The 23,145-nt window shown below is 33.7% G+C and overlaps 5 protein-coding genes across 8 annotated transcripts; 1 reads left to right on the forward strand and 4 right to left on the reverse strand.

Annotated features, from left to right (window-relative positions):
* Nucleotides 1-310: 310 nt before the first annotated feature.
* On the reverse strand, nt 311-5,296 carry LOC130962155 (pentatricopeptide repeat-containing protein At5g56310-like). 4 transcript variants are annotated; one of them, XM_057888267.1, is made up of 5 exons: nt 5,097-5,296; nt 4,373-4,420; nt 3,541-3,601; nt 3,350-3,391; nt 311-1,951 (listed from the first exon to the last, which is right to left on the reverse strand). In XM_057888267.1, the coding sequence occupies exon 5, from the start codon at nt 1,864-1,866 to the stop codon at nt 457-459; it is 1,410 nt and encodes a 469-aa protein (XP_057744250.1). In that variant the 5' UTR covers nt 1,867-1,951; nt 3,350-3,391; nt 3,541-3,601; nt 4,373-4,420; nt 5,097-5,296; the 3' UTR covers nt 311-456. The 4 variants fall into 4 exon arrangements, with proteins under 4 accessions (XP_057744250.1, XP_057744249.1, XP_057744248.1 ...); XM_057888266.1 differs by lacking the exon at nt 3,541-3,601; XM_057888265.1 differs by lacking the exons at nt 3,350-3,391; nt 3,541-3,601.
* Nucleotides 5,297-7,239: 1,943 nt separating this feature from the next.
* Nucleotides 7,240-8,688, forward strand: LOC130962154 (probable methyltransferase At1g29790). The gene has a single exon (XM_057888263.1). The coding sequence runs from the start codon at nt 7,240-7,242 to the stop codon at nt 8,686-8,688; it is 1,449 nt and encodes a 482-aa protein (XP_057744246.1).
* LOC130962156 (sufE-like protein 1, chloroplastic/mitochondrial) lies at nt 8,504-10,751 on the reverse strand. The gene is made up of 2 exons (XM_057888269.1): nt 9,557-10,751; nt 8,504-8,727 (listed from the first exon to the last, which is right to left on the reverse strand). The coding sequence occupies exon 1, from the start codon at nt 10,709-10,711 to the stop codon at nt 9,560-9,562; it is 1,152 nt and encodes a 383-aa protein (XP_057744252.1). The 5' UTR covers nt 10,712-10,751; the 3' UTR covers nt 8,504-8,727; nt 9,557-9,559.
* A 7,412-nt stretch (nt 10,752-18,163) lies between these two features.
* LOC130962389 (CASP-like protein 2D1) lies at nt 18,164-20,061 on the reverse strand (the record flags this gene model as incomplete). Its single annotated transcript, XM_057888608.1, has 3 exons — nt 18,164-18,557; nt 19,442-19,553; nt 19,874-20,061. Coding segments are annotated over 3 exons (564 nt in total), but the record flags the coding sequence as incomplete, so codon positions are not given.
* Nucleotides 20,062-20,491: 430 nt separating this feature from the next.
* On the reverse strand, nt 20,492-22,681 carry LOC130960157 (uncharacterized). Its single transcript, XM_057885461.1, has 2 exons — nt 22,206-22,681; nt 20,492-21,128 (listed from the first exon to the last, which is right to left on the reverse strand). The coding sequence occupies exons 1-2, from the start codon at nt 22,541-22,543 to the stop codon at nt 20,726-20,728; spliced, it is 741 nt and encodes a 246-aa protein (XP_057741444.1). The 5' UTR covers nt 22,544-22,681; the 3' UTR covers nt 20,492-20,725.
* Between the last annotated feature and the right edge of the window lie 464 nt (nt 22,682-23,145).

The following is a 23,145-nucleotide window of genomic DNA, read 5'->3' on the forward strand; positions in this document are numbered from 1 at the left end:
TATTATCTTATTATGTATATAATTCTTAATCTAATATTTGATTCATAATATTCTGAATAAATAATTGTCCAATTTATTTTTGTTAAAAAAAAATTTTAAAAATAATTTTTCATTTTCAAAAATTCTATTTTATATTATTTTATTATATATAATTTAACTCTTATTAAAATTTAATTGAACTTTTCCTAAAAGTTCTCTTAAATCTTACTTGGTAACTTCTACTTAAAAAGAGGTGTAGATGTCCTATATAGAAAATAAATATAACTCAACAACAAAGAAAACTTAAATTATAAAAAGAACTTATGGCTATTTATGTCTTTGATTACACTATTTATATCTTCAAATTAACAATACCATGCAAACAATTGCAAACTAACTCACAAATGATCAAACACCAAATCTGGAAAGGATAAAAAAGTTTTCTATCTTGAGTTGCATAAAAAAATTATGAGAGATTTATGCCACAAGTTCCCCAACATGTTCTTGGCATTCAACCTCCACAGAACTACATCCCAAATCTTTCGTCAATTGTCTATCTTTCATCATTCCCCTTACTTTCTCAACATCACTCCATCTTCCCATCTCTGCATACAGATTAGACAGATGAACATAATATGCAGTGTTATCTGGCTCCAATTCAACTAGCTTTCTGGCTGCCAATTCACTCAACTCCAAGTTACCCTGAGATTTTGAACTAGCCAACAAGGAACCCCACATAGCTTTCGTTGGTTCAAACGGCATATACCTTATGAACTCAAAAGCCTCCTGCAACCGGCCAGAACGACCTAAAAGGTCAACCATGCAAGAATAGTGTTTGACATTAGGCTGAAATCCATACTTGCCATTAACCAAGTACCTGAAGATCTGTCTACCAGTCTCTACCAATCCTGAGTGGCTGCAAGCAGAAAGAACAGCAACCAAAGTCAAATCATCAGGTCTAAACCCATCTTTCTGCATTCTATCAAACCACCAAATTGCCTCCTCTCCACTCTTAGCTAAAGCAAGTCCCTTGATAACTGCATTCCAAGTATATAAATTCTTCTCCTTCATGCTACTGAAAACACTCATCCCCTCTTCAACTCTGCCACATTTGGCATACATCTCGATCAATGCTGTCCCCAATACAACATCCAGTTCCCACTTGTTCCTCCTCACAATATCATGTATCCAAGTCCCCATCTCAATAGCACCAAAATTAGCAGAAGCAGCCAAGGCATTCACCATGGTGACCCTATTAGGCTCCACACCAGCATACTGCATTTGTTCAAACACAAGCAAGGCATTGTCATACTTGCCAGCTTTCCGGTACCCCATAATCATCACAGTCCATGATACAACATCTCTGTGGAGCATTTCATCAAACAGTTTCTGACACAACCACATATCCCCACACGACGCATACAAATCAAGAACCGAATTCTGCACATAAACATCATTCAAATGCCCCAATTTGACGACGTGAGTGTACACACACTGGGCACCAATGAGGTCGCACGAGTCGGACAATGACTTAAAGAGGAAAGGGAAGGTGAAGTTGTTGGGGACAATGGAGTTGTTGTGCATGTGGGCGTAAATGGATAGAGGGGTGTGAGGGATGTTAGAGTGGGAGAAGGCTCTGATGAGAGAGTTGCAGATGAAGACATGAGGTTTTGGAAGGAAGAGGGTAAAGAGAAGAGTTGCAGAGTTGAGGAGGCCATGGTTTTGGGATGCAGAGATGAAGTGCTGAGCAATGGTGGTGTGGGAATGGAGGTTGTGTACAATGAGTTGTGCTTGAATCTGCTGAACCTGAACAACACTATGGCAATGCTTCAGCAGACTCACTATTCTGTCAGCAAAAGCATTCACCTTAGACATGGTGCTTGTCATTCTCTTTAGTTTCTTTAAGTATTCTCAACCATAAGTGGGTGGCTATTTGCATATAGTGAATGTATCCCATTAGATAACTCCCAACCTATAAATCATAATGAATACCACAATCTCAGTAAATTTACAGTTTGTGATTACATATATAGTTAGTTAGTGATATTATTAACATTGTCCCTTATTATATCTTAACCAATAATTGTTATAGTATCAGGTATCACTAACTAACTATTTGAAGAACTAACTTAGATTGGTTGAGGAGTTTGGTTTCTTGTTCATTTAAGCAAGTATTGGCGGATTGAATCATGTCTTGTGTATACAACTTTTCATTGGACAACAGCAAACCTGAGAAAGAAGTCAGATCCACAGATTATTCCTTAACTTGCTGGACTGTGGGATAGCAAATAAAAAAAAACACTATTGAGCTATCACTAACTGATTTCAATGCCTTTGGGTTTATTCAATCAGCATAATCTGCCTAAGAAAACACCGATTTTACTTGCAAATTCAATAGCAAATTCAGCTACACAAATTCTAACTATTTACTCAATCAGAACAATTTTAAACAAATACTATATCGAATTATCAATAATTCAATATCAAGTTTGAACATCCCAAAAATTAACTAGCAAATAGATCAAACTGACAATTGACCTTTAATAAATATAATTTTTTTAAGAGATTAAAGATTGCGAACGGCAACGAAAAAAGACGAACGGGAGAGAGAAAAGGCTGTTGTATATTTAGATTAATTTATTTTTCACTGAATGGTGGATAGAATTAAAATTTATACGTTGAATATATATTTATTTATTTATTATCGAATAAATATTTGAAATGGTCTTTAATAATTTTTGTTTCAAGAATTTAGTCCTTAGAAAACAAAATTAACAAGTTAGTTCTTAGTTTTCTTAAAATAGTAAATAAACTAGTATTTTTGCCCCTGAGTATATTTAGACCAAAATTAACTATGATAAAAAATAATAAAAATATCTAAAATGTTTAATTGTAATGTAGAATCAAAAAACAATAAATGAGAAAAACAACAAATAGTAGTAATAAAAAAATAACATATCATTTTAAGTTTTAATTTTTTTTTTTAAATACAATATTTGTTGTGCTACTAAAAACATGTCCTTCTTTATTGTAAACTTAGGTTTCTCATCGGGCAGAGGCATTAAACTACCAATATAATGAATATTTTTTCCACTAATCTTGTAGACTGTTGGAGCACATATATGGTCTTTATTTATAGATGAGTCTACCTTTCTAGCAGATGAAGTAAATGCAATCATTTGATTATATGCTCTGATATTATTTTGAAAATTCTTGTAATGCTTTGAAACATACCATATTAAAGTACCACACTCTTGACAAATTGAAACTGGATCACCCAAATTAAAATAATCGGCATTATATGACAAAATATTTTCTTTAGAATGTACAATACGAAAAAAATATTTGCATACAACAAGTAATTTTTTACCTCCGTATGTAAACTGAAAGTCATTTTCTTGGTGACCATTACCTATATCATATCAAATATAATATTTCTCAACTAAATAAATTTAACTTTAGAATAAAACATATGTAAAAGCAATTGACAAAATAAATACAAAAGGAATGGATATATAAATATACGAGGAACAATATAATAAAAACATAGCATAATAGTACCTGCTTGAAAATCGGTGTTACTTTCATATAAACCAACACTCAGAGTAAAATTTTTGAGAAGCTGTTTACATATAAAATAGAAAACTTAAACACTAAACTAACTCAAAGAATGGGTAACAGTGCTAATAGCATAAAAACTTTATGATTTATCATAGCAAACTCATGAGAAATATCATCATAGTTAAAATCATAATCAACTCTAATAGAAATTAATCCATCTTCTGAAATATCAAATTGATCACATGTCATCCAGAAGATAAATGACAAGTTGGATGTGCCATAAATTTCTTTGTATTTGAATAAACTTGACCAGCAGAGACTCCACATTGAAATGCATTTGGATTAAAAAATATTTGTGTAAAATCTAGTCTTTCAAGCTCATCAGTCAACATAGGTGCTGATAGGTATGAAGTACTTACAACAAACTCTCTATCCTTGCAGTTTTTTCTTGAGTTCTCACCAATACCAATAAAAACCTTTTTTCTTACACTCTATTACTCATATCAGCTAACACTTTTCTTTTTCCTAAGTTTTTCATATTCCTTTCATCAATTTAAGAGTCATTAGTTCTTTTTTGTTGTCCTCTTTTTAGTAGTAATATTTATTTTCTTCTTAATCTAGTCTTTTTGCACTCATATTTAACAGAATTCTTTTTTTTCTTCTAATAATAACTGCAAAAGAATTAAAATAAGATAAATTAATAAGCGCTAATACCAAATACTAAAGAAAAACATAATAATTCATAACACAAAGAAGATATAAATAGTCACTATTGATTAAAGAAGATCAAATAGAATTTATTATCATTTTCCAAGAAGGAGTGGGAACTTACAATGTCTCTTCACTTTTTCATTGTATCTCGGTTCTCATGTGTCTGAAACTGATCATATATAAGAGATCGGATTAACTATAACTGCTTAATTTGTCTGTAAGTAGTTATATCCAATGAAGAAGAATTAAGTTTAGGCTTAGCAATTCATCAAACATGTAATGTGCAAGAAAAAAAAGTAAAGCAATTCACCAATCACTGCAATAAGTTGAACAGTTGAATCAATAAGCTCCAATATCAAACACTAAAGGAAAACATAATAATTCATAATATAAAGCAATTCATCAAACATGTAATGTGCAAAGAAGTAGTAATGCTAAAGAAAATAGAGTAGTTATATCCAATGAAGAAGAACTAAATTTAAGCTTAGCAATTCATCAAACATGTAATGTGCAAGGAAAAAAAAGTAAAGCATTTCACCAATCACTGCAATAAGTTGAACAGTTAAACCAATAAGCTCCAATATCAAACACTAAAGGAAAACATAATAATTCATAATGTAAAGCAATTCATTAAACATGTAATGCGCAAGGAAGTAATGCTAAAGAAAATAGAAAAAAAATTATAATATAAAGGAATTCATCAAACATATAATATGTAGAAAAAGAAAGAAAAGCATGTCATCATCAATCTCTAACTTGCATAGAAGCACACAATTATGAACAAATCCACTCTCTAATCATATTAGGATCAAGCTAAAAGTACAGCGGAACATATAATTACTCACAGAAAACTAAAGGAACACAGTGGTAAGGCGATCGTCAAGGCAAAGTGCAGCGGGTGAAGCGACTCCATTGGTGGTAGAGTATGGAATTTCTGTGATGATGGAAGTGGAGAACGATGGTGAGGATTGCATGAAGAGAAACAAAGTTCTGAAATAGCGAGTATTTTAAGATTATATTATTTTAGTTTTTAACGTTATTTCTGAGTTCCATAAAAATTTAGGATTTGGATTCTAAATTTTAGATCTTTATTTTAGAGGATAAAATAAAATATTTTATATTTAAATATTTTTTTTATAATTTCACTTATAAAATAAATAATAATAAATTATATTTTATCTTTTAAAATTAAATTCAAAATTTAGAGGATTCAAATGTAAGAATTTAACATAGGTATTTGATGAGTTATTGCATACACACTTGGTGAATTGTTTAAGCGGATTTATCACTTGTTAAAAAAATTATATTATGAGCCTATAATTTGCAATTGGAGAAAAAAAAGCAAAAAATATTTCTAATTTAAATGTAATTAGGAGATGCCATTTGATCATTTTTGGTTGCAAAATTAGAGTAAGATAATAGAAATAGATTAACCTCTCATAAAAATAAGAGGACAACTTATGATATCACTTTAAGGATTTAATACAAAATAAAGGACTAAATATATACTGCATAAATTTTTAAGATCCAAAGCAGCATTATGTGTTTTTATTTTACTTTATATTTTTATGGACTAAATTAAATAATTGGAACATGGCAACATGCAACTATAAAGTGAATCAATATCATATATATCTTTTAGAAACCAAACTATTTCGCATTCACCTTCACGAGTATCTTTTGAAGGAAATATTTATATTAGTATGGTCTAAATAACACTTAGTTTGTACCACCAAGTTCTATTATCCTTAATTTAAGGGGTTGAATGAAATATTCTAATATCAACGATCAAATAGAGTGCAGCTCAATAATCCTCTCCTTTCACGCAAACATGTACAAGTGCTGAAATTATATATATTTTAGCCATGCTTCGTCTTCACTTTTGTCAGCATTCACAAATTTAGCTGTGCATGTGGCTGTAGCACTTTCTTAAACCAGTAAACATATATTAATTGATTTATAATAACACTATTCATGCACCAAAAATACTTATATTGATATAAAAATATAATTGTTATTAATTAAATTATGTATTTAAATTATTTTTAATGAACAAAACAAAAAGAATATGTTAGTCGTTAAGAAAATATTAATGTCAAAATGCAAGTTAATACTCAAAATTTATTAAAACTCTAAAAGTTTAATTGTTACTTCTAGAGTTGCAAAATTTTCAAATTGAACTTATTATTATCGTCTTCATGAAGATGTTGGGGACTTAGCCACATGGAATCTAGGTGATGAATCCAAATCTTAGCAAGTTAACGTATAAAATCAACACGCTATGTACGAAAATTAGCTCAAAAATTTTTGGAGTCAATTGTAATTTTAAAGATTAATTTAAATCCAACCTCAAATTTCAATGGTCAAATTGAATATTAACTCGGTCAAAATGCTATCTACTATAAAAAGTATACGTATAATGGGATTGATTAATTTATAATATATAAGAAAGTTGAAATGATGAACATGTGCATATGCCTTAATGCAAAGCCTTGTGGCACTAGTTGTTTCCACCCTCAGCTGCATTATTTTCTAGTTTCTTGCTACTAGAAATTCTCTAGATCCGTGAAATACTTAACTCATATTGTTTACTTGTATTGTCCAAAATAATAATAGAGGATATAGTTTCATGCTTTGACAATTCACCTTTTTTGCTTATTGAAACAAAGTATTTGTCAAGCAATCCTTGGAATGCTTGCAATATCAGCTAGATAAGTACCCTTTATTAGCATTCTTAGGAATATTGAATCCAAATTCAACACCCCTCTACTCCATGCTTCTGATTCTGGTTTACCAAATTGATGCTATAACACTATAACTTCACTGATAGTATCTTAATCCATGCCATGATCCATTTTCTTGTTCTTTCCTCAATTTCAGTCTTGCTGCTATGGCTTCATGAGTATATCCTCTTTGAAGTGCAAATGCTGAATCACTTCATAATTTGAAACATATGTCATTAGTCATTACTTTCACATTTAAGGATACATGAAATCTTTAAGGATTCTAAGTCTTGAAGATCCTGCAATGACAAAGCAGATTGTTAACACAACAAAGTTGAAAACATGGAGACGAATTTACTTTCTAATCTTTGTCGCGGGGGCTGTTGCTCTTCTCCTTTCTGGTGCTGCCATGTCCAAGTTCTTCTCCTTGAAGTCATTTCTTGGCAATGAATCTTTCTACTCCAGTTTCAACTCCGGGAACCAAAATGAAGTGATTGAAACTGTGCGAACCGTAATTCAGAAAATTCAAGAGGAGCTCGAAAATCTGAGAACAACAGAGCTGGATCCAACTACTTCAGCATCTGTATTCAAACAAGGAGCCTTTCTTGCTGATGTACTAGGACTACTTGAGTCGGCAGTGGCTTCTCACGATGAAGGGAAAAATCAGCGAACCAGTAATTTCGTTGTTCATCCTCTGTTTAAAGAAAAGAAACGATCCGATGATGAACCTGCAGATTACTTTCTGCGAGAGGAGATTCGCAAGTACGTCAAGATCAAGCCTAACAGATTAGGAAAACAGAATTTCATGGGGGCAAATGCAACCTTCACCAGCATAGGACATGCTTGCTTTGCCATGAAGGAAGAGCTAGAGGAGTACATGGATTATGATGTTGGCGAAATCTGCAATGATGACTGGAAACTAGCTCAACGGCTTATGGTTCATGGCTGCGATCCTCTGCCAAGGAGAAGATGCTTCTCAAGAGCCCCTAAGCTGTACAGCCAACCGTTCCCCATTAACGAGTCCATGTGGAAACTCCCGGACGATAGAAATGTCAGATGGAGTCAATACAGATGCAAGAACTTTAAATGTCTCGCAAACACAACCACCACCAGTAAAGGATTCTTCAAGTGTTCAGACTGCTTCAATCTCACCCATCATGAGATGCCGAGATGGGTAAGATTGGATGGTGATTCAAATCAGACATCCGATTTCCTCATAACCGATGTTCTAGGAATCAAGCCAGGAGAGATCAGAATAGGGTTGGATTTCAGTGTCGGAACGGGTACTTTTGCAGCTAGGATGAGGGAATTCAATGTGACTATAGTTTCAGCAACTATCAACTTTGGGGCACCCTTCAGTGAAATGATAGCTCTTAGAGGACTTGTTCCTCTATACTTGACTATAAATCAAAGGCTTCCATTTTTCGACAACACCATAGATTTGATCCACACAACAAGGTTTCTAGATGGTTGGATTGATTTTGTGCTCTTGGACTTTATATTGTATGATTGGGATAGAGTTTTGAGGCCAGGGGGTTTGCTATGGATTGATAGCTTTTTCTGCTTAAAGGAAGATTTGTATGATTACTTGCAGGCATTCGAAATGCTGCGATATAAGAAGCATAAATGGGTGGTTGTTCCAAAGCTGGACAAGGACGATCGGGAGATGTTCTTTTCTGCCGTGTTAGAGAAGCCTCCAAGGCCATTCCGGTGATATTTACCTTCTTTCTTTGTGGTTTTCAACATTCTTATTCTGGATTAGTATATATGGAAAAGTCAAATTTGTAGAGTGGTCTGCTCTAATGCTACAATAAATCGAGACCAACTTACCTTTTTTTTTTTTCTTTTCTAAACACAGAAATGACTGTTCAATATGATATATGTCAATTACATAATAGTCAATGTTGAATATATTTCAATTCCTAATCATTGAGGTATTTCCATATAAGGATTCAAAATAGTATGCACTATATCTTATTTCTCTTGCTCTTTTTGCAGGCTTGAAATTTTAGCTATTCTTAACTTCTACTCTTATTTGTTCATGTTAGTTATATCCAACAAGCTTCAACACAACACAACACGATAGGAAATGTCAATCCATGCAGGTTCTAAAATCTGAACTAATGTTCCAAATGGGAAATGATCCCAATAAATAAATAAAATAAAATCACCCAAATCTAAAACAAAGAAGCAAATATCAACCTGTAAGCACTAAAATTTGGAACCTAACATAGTAAAATCTTCACTTGTGCTTCACTCTTTTCTCTCTAAACATTAACAATGGGACCAGATTCTAAGTTTGGGCCTGTATTCTATGCAACAACATACTCTTGCTTCTAAACAAGAAAATTGCTATATCCTCAGAATGAAATCCTCGGTGCAAAAACGCCGGGTGTTTATTATTGGAATTTTATAATTTACATACACCAGTAAACCACTGAAAAATCCATCAGCTAATTAAGTGTTTCAATCAATGTAAAATGACACAACATACAATGTATCAAACCAAAACAAGGATTCTAACAAGTGCATCCTTAAGCATAACACAACAAGAACAAAAATAAGGAGAAAGATATGTTAACCTCTTATCCTTCATTGACTTCAGAAGGTGTCTTTGCTACAATGGACAATGCATGAAGTCCAGACTGCAACTCATCATCCAAGAGCTTATAGATAAGCCTGTGCCTCTTAACCAAACTCTTCCCTTCAAACTCCTTAGACACAACCCTAAGATTGAAATGTGTTTCTCCATCACCACTCCCTCTAACACCAGCATGCCCAGCATGTTGATATGAAACATCTTCAACTTCTAATTCAATAGGATCAAGCTCCTTCTCAAGCTTCTCCTTTATCCTCCTCCCCCTTCCACTCAATTCACCACCACTTGAATTCTCAACAAAGCTACCACCTTTGACCTCAGAACTTGAGGTGAATTCAGCACCTTTTTCACCTGATCTTTGTGACACTGATTCTCCACCAGCCCCAGAACCCTTTGAATTCTCAACAAAGCCACCATCTTTAACTTCCAAACTCGAACTTGAACTTGAACCCAATTCAGAAGCACCCTTTTCAGCTTCAACAAAGAGCATCAGTGCTTTCTTCTGCATCAACTTGAGCATATTCAAGAACCCATTATTCCTCGAAGGTGTCAAACTCTGCTGTAACCCAAGAAGGTGAACAAAATCCGGTTTGACTCGAACAATCTCGCTAACGGGTCGACCCGAGAACCCGGTTACAAGCAAAGCAGCGAGACCCTTTGTGAGGAGCGAGTCAGAGTCAGCTTCGTAGACAACAACGTTGTTGTTTTGTTGAGGGTCGAGGTAGGCTCGGACCCAAACCTGGGAGACACAACCTTGGACCTTGTTGTCGTTGGTTTTGAATTGCTGTTCGAGGGGTTTGAGGTTCTTGCCATAGAAGAGTAGCTGCTCGTACTTGGCTTTGGGTTCCTCAACGGATTGGAAGAGCTTCACAATTTCTTGAAGCTTTGGGGGAAGCTCTTCAATGGGTTGAAGGGAATTTTCTTCGGTAGTTGATGGTGACGGTGGTGTTGATGATGATGATGATGGTGTTGTTGGAAGCTTCTGGAAAGTTATGGGTCTGAATGAGAAGAAGGTGTGGTCGTTGTTTTTTCTGGGTATTTGGATGAAAGATGGGGTTTTGAGAAATGGGGTTTTGGGGATTGTTCGAGTTGTGAGGAATCGGAAAGAGGAGCAAGAAGAAATTGAGTTAGCGGACATGGTCGTAGGTTGCAGCTACCACCAAACAGAGGAAGTAAGAGGAACATTCATTTTTCAGTTATAAGATTCTGTTTTTGGAGTTGGGCCTGCCTGGCCCGCTATTTAGCCCATTAATTTCAATTAACTTTTTGTCCGATTTGTTTTAGAAAAATTTTTTTTATTTCTCATGTTATCTCCCAATCAAAGAGAGATTAAACCAACTTGGGTTGGTCGAGTAGTCAGCTCACTCGTTCGCTTAAGCAAGTGTCGGGGTTCTCCCGTGGACAACCAAAAAAAAAGAGAGATTAGGAGCAAGTGTCGGGGGTTCGAATCTTGCCTTGTGCATACAGTAATCCATTGGCTAGCGGCAAATCCTTAAATGAAGCTCAATACCGCGATGGATTAGTCATTGACCTGCCAGGTTGGGAATACCGTGGAAAACAAAAAAAAAAAGAGAGATTAGGAGAAGCACTACTTAGAACTCAGATTTGCGGCGAATTAGTCGTTAACCTATCGGATTAGAATATACTATAGCCAATAAAAAAAAGACAAGGACTAATTTATCGCAAATTTAAATTCTACTTAAGAATTTACTATTAGTCAATCAATTGCTCTATACAGTATATATAAACGGAATTCAAATATTAACACTTACTTAAACCAACAAATGAGTTAATCACTCAATTAATTCAAATTGGTTGTTAATGTTGTAAAATAAATAAAAGATATAAAATAGAGATGTATAAATAGAAGACTTTATTATTAATATAATTAGCTCATTAATTATTATATATATATAATAATATTATATGTTGTATTGTGTATATATATACAAAGATAAGAAAAAGTATTAAAAATAAAGAGAGAGAGATTTGCATTTGATACTATCTCAATATAATAAAGATGGTTAATATTGCTATTAATATTATATGTAAAGAGTAATAGAAAATAGAATTTAAAATACTTATAAAATAAAATAGGAGAAAGAATTGTAGTAGAAATATAAGGAGAATAGTATTTGATTGTAGCATAAAGAGGGAATAGATTTCTTATTACTTGCTTCTGTGTAAGAAAGAAAAGAGAGAGTATTTGTATTTCTTGTTGTGTGTAAAGCCTCGTACCGTACCCCCCTATTTATACATGCATGGGGTCTTGATTTTCAACACATATTTAATATTCATTCTCTCTTTGAAAATATGAGTCTTGCATGGGAATGGGCATCCACGTTGGTCATTCTTATCACAACACTCCCCCTTGGATGCCCATTTATGATTATTGTCTCATTAAAACCTTACCAAAGTAAAACCCTGTGGGAAAAAACCTTAGTGAAGGGAAAAGAGTACAATATCCTTTGTGATGGGGACTGCCTCATTAAAAACCTTGTCAAGAAAAACCCAATGGGAAAAAAACCTGACCAAGGAAAAAAGAGTACAGTCTCCCCCTCTTGCCGACATCATTTAACGTCTCGAAATCGGCGCATCCCAATCTCATGTACCAATCTTTCAAAGGAGGATTTTGGGAGTGACTTTGTAAATAAATCTGCCAGATTGTCACTTGAACGGATCTGTTGGACATCAATTGTCCCTTGATTTTGAAGGTCATGAGTGAAGAAGAATTTGGGAGAAATATGCTTTGTTCTATCACCTTTGATGTATCCACCCTTAAGTTGAGCAATGCATGCTGTATTATCTTCAAACAGGACAGTTGGAGCTATCTTATGATCAATCAGTCCACATGATGACATAATATATTGAATCAGACTCCTTAGCCAAAAACACTCGCGACTAGCTTCATGAATCGCCAGTATTTCAGCATGATTAGAGGATGTTGCAGCAATTGTCTGTTTCGTGGACCTCCAAGATATAGCTGTACCACCATATGTAAACAGATATCCTGTTTGAGATCTCCCTTTATGTGGATCAGACAAGTAGCCAGCATCTGCATAGCCAACTAGTTGTGACTTGGATCCATAGGGGTAAAACAATCCCATATCAACCGTTCCATGAAGATATCGAAAAATTTGTTTGATTCCACTCCAATGTCTTTTGGTTGGAGAGGAACTATATCTTGCTAGTAAATTCACCGCGAATGATATGTCAGGTCGCGTATTATTAGCAAGATACATTAGTGCTCCAATGGCACTAAGATATGGTACTTCAGGACCAAGGATATCTTCATTTTCTTCTTTAGGACGGAATTGATCCTTTTTCACATCCAAAGATCTTACGATTATTGGGGTACTTAATGGATGTGACTTATCCATATAAAATCTCTTCAAGATCTTTTCTGTGTATGTTGTTTGATAAATAAAGATCCCGTCTTTTATATGCTCGATCTGCAGGCCGAGACAAAATTTAGTCTTTCCAAGATCTTTCATCTCAAACTCTTCTTTTAGAGTTTTTATAATTGTTGGAATCTCTTCAGGAGTCCCAATGATATTTAAATCATCAACGTACACAGCAATTATAACGAATCCTGATGCAGATTTCTTTATGAAAACACATGGGCAGATATCATCATTCTTGAATCCGTTTTTGGCCAGATACTCAGTAAGACGATTATACCACATTCGTCCAGATTGCTTTAGACCATATAAAGATCTTTGCAATTTGACTGAGTATAACCCTTGCGAATATTCATTGGATGGTTTAGATATCTTTAATCCTTCAGGGACTTTCATATAGATATCCCGATCTAATGAGCCGTATAAATAGGCTGTTACCACATCCATTAAATGCATATGCAGTTTATGATATGCAGATAAGCTGACCAAATAACGCAAAGTTATCGCATCCACTACAGGGGAATACGTTTCTTCATAATCTATACCGGGCCTTTGTGAAAAACCTTGTGCCACAAGTCGGGCTTTGTAGCGCACGACTTCATTTTTCTCATTTCGTTTTCTCACAAATACCCACTTATATCCAACAGGTTTTACATCTTCAGGTGTACGGACTATAGGTCCAAAGACTTCACGTTTTGCAAGTGAGTCTAATTCAGCCTTCATGGCTGCTTCCCATTTTGGCCAATCATTTCTTTGTCGACATTCTTCGACTGATCTTGGCTCAAGATCCTTACTTTCATGCATGATATCTACTGCCACATTATATGCAAATATTTCATTGACAATTGTCTTATTTCGGTCCCATTTCTCTCCTATAAAGACATAATTTATCGAGATCTCGTCATTTTCACAATTTTCAGGTACCTGAACGTCTTCTGGCGTTATATCAGAATTTTGGACAACTGCCGGTGTCTTTACTATGTCTTTTTCAACAGGAATCGTATTTACCTCTTTTCTCTTTCGAGAATTTTTATCTTTGGAACCGACAGGCCTGCCACGCTTCTGGCGTGTATTTGCTTCCGTGGCTATTTGTCCTACTGGGACATCAATTCGAATTGGGGCATTTTCTGCCCTGCCACGCTTCTGGCGTGAATTTGCTTCAGTGGCTACTTGTCCTACTGGGACATCAATTCGAATTGAGGCATTTTCCGCTGGTATATAAGATTTGGTTATCCTCTTTGTATCAGAAAATGCATCAGGCAATTCATTTGCTATTCTTTGCAAATGTATAATCTTTTGAACTTCTAGTTCACATTGCCCTGATCGAGGATCTAAATGCATCAACGATGATGCATTCCAATTAACTTCCTTTTCAGGAAGCTTATTCTCTCCCCCTAATGTTGGAAATTTTGATTCATCAAAATGACAATCCGCAAACCGGGCTTTAAACACATCACCCGTTTGTATCTCAAGATACCTCACTATAGAGGGAGAATCATATCCAACATATATCCCCAATTTTCTTTGGGGTCCCATTTTGGTGCGATTAGGTGGTGCAATGGGAACATATATTACACACCCAAATATTCTTAAATGGGAAACATTTGGCTGCTGGCCAAAAGCTAATTGCATAGGAGAGAATTGATGATAACTTGTTGGCCTCAAACGAATAAGTGCTGCGGCATGTAAAATAGCATGCCCCCAAACCGAGGTTGGGAGATTTGTTCTCATAAGCAAGGGTCTAGCGATTAATTGGAGGCGCTTAATAAGTGATTCTGCTAACCCATTTTGTGTGTGAACATAAGCTACTGGATGTTCAACACTTATTCCATTAGCCATACAATAAGCATCAAAAGCTTGGGAAGTAAATTCACCAGCATTATCAAGACGAATTGCTTTAATTGGATTTTCTGGAAATTGTGCTTTTAATCGAATAATTTGAGCCAGTAATCTCGCAAACGCCAGGTTGCGAGAAGATAATAAGCACACATGTGACCATCTCGAAGATGCGTCTATGAGGACCATAAAATATCTAAAAGATCCACATGGTGGATGAATATGTCCACATATATCACCTTGAATCCTTTCTAGGAATTCAGGGGACTCAAATCCAATCTTTACTGGTGATGGCTTTAAAATTAGCTTTCCCTGAGAACATGCAGCACAACAAAATTCACTAGTTTTAAGAATCTTCTGGTTCTTTAGTGAATGTCCATGAGAGTTTTCAATAATTCTCCTCATCATGGTTGTTCCCGGATGACCCAAACGGTCGTGCCAAGTTATGAATTCATTTGGGCTAGTAAACTTCTGGTTTACAGTGGCATGTGATTCAATTGCACTAATCTTGGTATAATACAACCCAGATGAAAGAGAGGGTAATTTTTCTAATATAACTTTCTTATTTGAATCATGAGTTGTGATACATAAATACTCATGATTTTCCTCATTCATCGTCTCAACATGATATCCATTTCGGCGAATATCTTTGAAACTCAACAAGTTTCTCAGAGACTTGGTAGATAATAGTGCATTATTTATTATAAATTTTGTTCCTCCAGGAAACAAAATTACAGCTCTTCCGGAGCCTTCTATCACATTGCCTGATCCAATAATAGTATTAACATATTCCTCTTTTGGCACAAGATGGGTAAAATATATATCACTTTTGAGAATAGTGTGCGAACTTGCACTATCCGCAAGGCATACATCTTCATTACATATCCTTGCCATTCTTCAAAAACAAATAATAAAATGAGTAATATGCACAGTTAAATTGAATACTTGATCAGAATTATTTTTCTAAGAAACACTGTACATAAAATAATGTCATATACTAAAATTTTATTTTAAAATTTGACACATTTAATAATTTCAAAATTCATATTAATATTTCATTATTTATGTACATCACATTTGAAACTTAAATACATAGAAAATAAAACTTAACAATAAGTTCTTTACATTATTTATTTACATATATACTTCACAATCCCACATATTAAACTATTCCATCATTGATCGAATGACCAATATTTCCTTCAGGGTCCTCAAAGAAATCAGATACATCATAATGAGTGGTGGAGTTCTCAGCATCATTTGAAACAAAATTTGTTTCCTTTCCTTTGTCGTTCTTTTTCAAAGATGCCTGGTAAAGATCGACTAGGTGCCTTGGGGTACGACAGGTACGTGACCAATGGCCCTTTCCACCACAGCGGAAACACTTCTCCTCCGTTGATTTATTCTGCCCGATATTCCTTTCTTTGTCCCACTTCTGGTGAGATCCTCTCTTTTGAACATAATTCTTTTTCCTTCCATAATTTTTCTTGTTATTAAAAGCTTGCCATTTACCTCTTCTGGGTAATGATTTGCGGCATTTACTTCAGGAAATGGGGCGGCGCCAGCTGGGCGCGCTTCATGATTTTTTAATAACAACTCATTGTTGCGTTCGGCAACAAGAAGGCAAGAAATTAACTCAGAATATTTTTTAAACCCTTTCTCTCGATACTGCTGCTGCAGGAGCACATTCGAGGCATGGAAGGTTGAGAAAGTTTTCTCCAACATATCATGATCAGTTATTTTTTCCCCACACAATTTCATTCGTGAGGTGATTCGAAACATTGCAGAATTATATTCATTTATAGATTTAAAATCTTGTAAACGCAAATGCGTCCATTCATACCGGGCTTGAGGAAGTATCACCGTTTTCTGATGATTGTACCTTTCTTCAAGGTCTTTCCAAAGATCTGCAGGATCTTTTAATGTGAGATATTCATTTTTCAATCCTTCGTCAAGATGACGACGGAGAAAAATCATGGCTTTAACTTTATCCTTCTGGGATGCATTATTATCAACCTTAATGGTATCTCCAAGATCCATTGAATCAAGATGGATTTCAGCATCCAATATCCATGATAAATAATTGTTTCCAGATATATCAAGAGCATTGAATTCAAGATGAGAGAGTTTCGACATAATGAAAATATTACCTGAGTCTTCCTAAAGATTTGATCAGAGTCTCGTGCTGATAACGTGTTGTAAAATAAATAAAAGATATAAAATAGAGATGTATAAATAGAAGACTTTATTATTAATATAATTAGCTCATTAATTATTATATATATATATAATAATATTATATGTTGTATTGTGTATATATATATACAAAGATAAGAAAAAGTATTAAAAATAAAGAGAGAGAGATTTGCATTTGATACTATCTCAATATAATAAAGATGGTTAATATTGCTATTAATATTATATGTAAAGAGTAATAGAAAATAGAATTTAAAATACTTATAAAATAAAATAGGAGAAAGAATTGTAGTAGAAATATAAGGAGAATAGTATTTGATTGTAGCATAAAGAGGGAATAGATTTCTTATTACTTGCTTCTGTGTAAGAAAGAAAAGAGAGAGTATTTGTATTTCTTGTTGTGTGTAAAGCCTCGTACCATACCCCCCTATTTATACATGCATGGGGTCTTGATTTTCAACACATATTTAATATTCATTCTCTCTTTGAAAATATGAGTCTTGCATGGGAATGGGCATCCACGTTGCTCATTCTTATCACAACAGTTAATTCCTTTATGTATATACTCTTTGACATCATTATTTTATTAACCGATGGAAAAAACTCATGTTTAGTTATTTTCATGTAAAAGTTGCTAGTTGAGAATCGTTAGATGATTTGATATGCTTGATTAAACTATTATCTAACAGTTCTCAACTAGTAATTTCAGAGAAAGTTTAGGAGGCCAGCAGATTTTGTGGTTTTTAACCATCAATTAGCTATCAATGATATTTTTAATGGTGTGAGATTGCATCTAATGGTGTAGAATTATTCAATTTTCTTTTGATAGTTAAGTGCTGACCAGAATTGAACAAAAGTGCTGATCTCCTAGTACTCCTCGTAATTTCACATAAAGACAACTGCTTGTGAGTTTCTAATGTGTTATACTTTTTGTTAATTAAAAAAATATTTTAAATGTACAATTACTTAATAAAATAATCATATTTTTATCTCGATGTTTGATGTATGAACAGTGTAATTGTTTCCCAATTAATCTTTGTTCTCGTTAAAAAAAAATATTAGAAAAGTAGCATTATCAATTAGAGAAGGAAAATTTTTTCTTATATACACAAAAAGTGTAAGTAGGATTTGACCAAAAACCAAAAAGTTTAAGGAGGATTAGTAAGGTGATTGCATCAAGATTATGATTCTAAGCTCTTAATCGTTTATTGTATTATAATTCCAAAATGACATATTTTGAAATGAAAGAAATTTCACAACAAAACCAGCATTTGAAATCCTAATCAATTAGCCTCTAACTTGTTCCACCTCTTGAGAATTAAGAAGAGGAGGATCAAATAAACTAAATGCTCTAAAAGCTGAAATCACTGCCAAAACCAAGAAGCAGCCAAAGGTAAAAAAGTGTAGAATCAAAGCCAACTTCACTCTATTGCAGAACTTGCCATAGGAACTGCAAGCTTCACTCCATGAATCTTCCTTAGCTCCATTATAAGCTAGGTAATATATCTCCATTACTGCAGCAACTGATGTGACAACTAAATAAGCTAAAATCTGTAAAATAGAAAATCAATTATATAGAATAATCAGCTCATGAACCAATTTTAAAAGGTTGAAACTATAATTAGTAGCACCAAGAAAAAAATTACACAAAATATACCTCTAATTTGTATTTTCATTTTTTTTTACCAAAAATAGGGGGACTCAAACCTGCAATCTCTTAGATGAGTATGAAGAGACTATGTCATTGGCAATTTGTATTCTCATTTTAGTTGGGTATAATTTGTATAATATATTAAAAGATCAATGACTAATTTATTCATTAATTTTCTTATTAAAAGCTAATTTGTCCCAAACCAAAATATAGAGATCATTTTAAGTGTTTATCTAATAATATATAATAAATTTTTTTATAGAGCTACATGGATGTCTTCAATGAGATTGTGCAGTTAGAAAGTGTGTCAGCATTATGGAACTGGTGGATATAGAGTTGAATGACCGTAAATTTACGTAGTTTAAAGGTCAATCGTGTAGTCAGGCTGATAGAATGTTGGTGAGTTTGGTTTTATTGTTATTATTTGGAGCACTTAGTTGAAAAGGAATGACGGAATCTTCAAGAATCAAGAATCATGTATTGTAGGGATAGTCAACCAGTCGATTAAGAGTTACAAAAAGTTGAGTGATATTTAATTTTTTGGGTGTTGATGACTTTTGTCGAAGATGATTAGGAATTAATTTATTTAATCTGTTTAGTACTTTTTTATTGATGCTCCATCTTATTGTGTTGAGCTTTTTGTTTAAAAAAAAAATAAAAATTTTTAATTTATAAAAATAAAATTTCTAATAGCAAAAAAACCTAAACAGTCTAACTTATGTTATGCAAGTGGAAATGTGTGCATATATATATGGTAATAAGTTATAAGCCTTAAGCATCAAACCTGATCAGAGATAAAGAAAATCCATGCTTTAGATACTGCATATTTGACCCAAGAGCAAGCTACAGCAACAAGAGCATAACCAGCACAAAGGGCACTGATGAAAACCATATACCTGTCAACAACAAATTTGAGAGTTCATTTGAATGTGTTTTATTGGAATAATTTTTTAAAAATAAAAAAAATTATTTCCAACTTTTTTTTTGTTTCTTATATGTAACCTACTAGCCGACTAATCCGAATTAAATTCATTATAGAGACGACAATTTCAACTCAATTGTTTTATTTATAATGACAGAATTCGAATTCTTGACATGACTTAAATTATTAACTTTTTAACATTTTAAATTATATAAAACATTTAAGTCGGAGAAACTTTTTTTTTTCTGGAAAACAAAATAGTAGTAGAAGATAAAAAAGAATTTAATTTCTTACTTGAGACCTGAGAGGTTGCTATACTTCAACATTCCATAGCTGCTATTATCCTCCTTGTTAGTCACAGTAATCCATATGGTTGCCACAGACAGAGGAACCACAAAGAGCCTCAGAGATGAATCAAAAAGCTTAAGCATTGCAAAGTGATTCTCACTAGATGAACTATGCTCAATATGGGAACTAATATTTCATATGAATTGAAAGGGGAGAGATCTCACTATATACATGTATATGTATATAGTTGTATCATTAAAGGATAAGGGTTAGTGGAGTTGGTGAGAATAGTGGGATACACTTTTTTTTCAGATCATAATCATTGCACATTTGGTTGGTGAGTTTGTTTTGTTGGCTTTTTATGATGTTATAAAATCCATGTTCACACAATCACACTTAGCTAGTAGCAGCTCATGTAAAGTCTTTTTCTTTTTACCTTTTCTTTGCCTACTTGAGGTGTATTAAGTATCTAATATGTTGGAGTAATGATTTTTTAATACATGTACATTTATAAAAAGCGACTTATATTCCTTTGACATATGTATTATAAGCTAATTTATATCCATATATTCTTAAATTTCTCAATTTTTTTTTTCATTTTTGTTAATTTATATCCTAATATCCTTAGACAATCATGTAACTATTTCATTGAATTACACATCATATATTCAGTGCTTTACAAGCTCAACTATTCACAATAGCAAAGAGAACCCTATATATATAGATAGGCTATTATATACTTGTGCTAATAGATTCTAAAACCATGTAAGGCAAGTTTCTCACAGCTATATGTATTCAATATATTTATCCATAATATGCACAATTTACACCAAAACTTTCTGAAGAACTTGAGCAATATCATGTTCTCTCAGTAGTTGAAGATACTTCAAAGTAAGTTGGTTTTGGGGTTGAGGGACACCCAACAGATCGAATTAGTTCTTCCACACCAAGAACTTTAAACTTGGGAGGTGAATTCAAAGCAATGTTGTCGACACGGTGCTCGTATATCTTGCCTTGTTTGTCAAGTTTGTACACAGAGGTTCCATCAAACCTACCTCGACTCTCCCATGGGACTCGTGGGATCCCATGAACTGTCCAGCGAATCATAATGATGTCCTCAACGGGCTGCCACACGGTACTTATGTCGATCCACAGAGCTTTGAAGAAAATCCTGCCATGAAAGCGTAGCGCCCAGAAAATCGATTTGTAATTCTCAATGCCCATGAAAGTATTCAGCGGATCTTTGAATACAATATCATCCCTGTAAAATATAGAGAGATATTTAAAGTTAGTCGCTTTAGCCTTTAGCATAGCAGAGAAAAGCAGATGCTCAGTTATATGAGCAGTTACACATGAAGATGACTAAGCCTAACATCACATAACAGAAGACTAACCGCGTTCGAAAGAGAAGATTTAAACATTTGTGAACACAAATCTTGAAAATGGTTAGAAACCAAACTGAAAATAGTTGCGTAAATTATCAAAACAACTATCTCAGCTTAAAAAATAAAGTTAGCACAATTCTTGGTGCTGCTTCAGTTTCTGATAACCAGGAAAACGATATGCAATAGGAAAAAGAAGCATAGCTACAAAGGGCATGCATCATTACACATTTTTGGGGGGTAAAGTAAGATTACACTTTCAACTGCTATTCAACTTATAATTACCAACAGTTCAAAACTATCAATGACAGAACATGTTTATTCATTTACCATAATCCTCTTGCTTTTCCAAAACCAATCCCCTCACTTGGTTCACTATCAATAAATCCATGTAGCTAAAACCACAAGTTGGGCAGCTACTAATTAAGAACAGATTAGCAAAACCTGTAAGACTACAATTATAAATTGGTAGAAGGTCACAAAAGATTAGCTCAACAGGAAACAAAGAAAATTTAGTTGAAAGCAACTATATACCAAAGATAACTATTCTAACTTGACACTTGAACTAAACGAAAAAAACTCAACCAAAACACTTAGAAAAAAAGAGGGACAAATTACAATGAGCTGCCCTTATATTAGGTCATGCACTCATGCCTACACCTACATTTTACAAAATACAAGAGTACCAAGTATCATATAACCTAAACCTTAGAAAGCTTAGTGTATAAGCCTGTATGTTTGATTTTGAGATAATAACTGTAACAATCAAATCCTTCTTCAAATGTTACGTTACAATATTGAAAACAATATACCCAAATTAAAAAAATAATAATTAAAAAAATAAGGCAACCAATTTAAACTCATTAAAATATAGAAAGCACCGAATTTGCCACTCTCCTACTATGCCCAACAATATTATGCAAAGATTGATGAAAATTTTCCCAAAAAAAAAGTACCTGTAGATGTCAAAGCTGAGTTCCTTGTAGAACAAATCAGGGAATTCTTCCCTCAAGGTTCGGATTGCGTATCCCAAATTTACATAGTAATTCTGCTTCTCTTCGTCCTCTTTGCTCAGTCTCGAACTTTCCTTAACATTCTGATCCAAACCCACATTCAAAACGCCCAATTCCTTCACTTTGCAAGAGATTTTCATCTCACGATTCGACCCAATTGCCTTAAGAGTACCCTTCTTAGTGTAGGGTCTGAAGCTGTAGAGCTTGCTCAGATTAGGGTTAGGGTTTTTGACAATTTGGGGCGCAATTGACATTTCCGGGTACTGAATTAGAACGGCCATCGTAAATTTTGGAATTCTCTTCCTATAAAGATACAATGAATTGAAATCAGAAGAAAATCTAGCGAGAAAATCTCATTTTCTTTTTCCGGGAAAATGTGACTCGGGAATTTTCTTTTTTGGGTGAAATGAAAAGGAAGGGTTATGTTATGGTTTTTTTGGATAATTGGAATTATTGACATTATTAAGTAAGAAAAATATGCGATTGGTTACAAAATTCTAGAGGATAAAAAAAGGGGCTATTAAATCCAATTAAATTAGATGATCTAATAATTAATTTACTAATTCGTTGAAATAAGTATCACAATTGTCATCGGGCAATAATGATAAGAATCCAATAAACGTAGGGTGTGTTTGGCAATCACGTTCAAAGAGAAAAAGTACGTTTAGATATCTTGAAAGTTGTAATTTTTGGTTTAGCAAATTTTTTATTTATGAACGTAGAAGTGATTTTGCATTCAAAACCACGTTTTCAAGAAGCAACAATTTTAAGCTTCTGCGTTTCACTAACGAGCTTTTAGCCATCAATACTCAATCTATATTTATCTTTTACCAATTTTATCCTTTATGCATACTATTGTATTATTTATATTATTTTTGTTTAT

The sequence above is a fragment of the Arachis stenosperma genome, chromosome 2 (genome assembly GCF_014773155.1).
Source record: "Arachis stenosperma cultivar V10309 chromosome 2, arast.V10309.gnm1.PFL2, whole genome shotgun sequence".
Taxonomy (NCBI): Eukaryota; Viridiplantae; Streptophyta; class Magnoliopsida; order Fabales; family Fabaceae; genus Arachis; species Arachis stenosperma.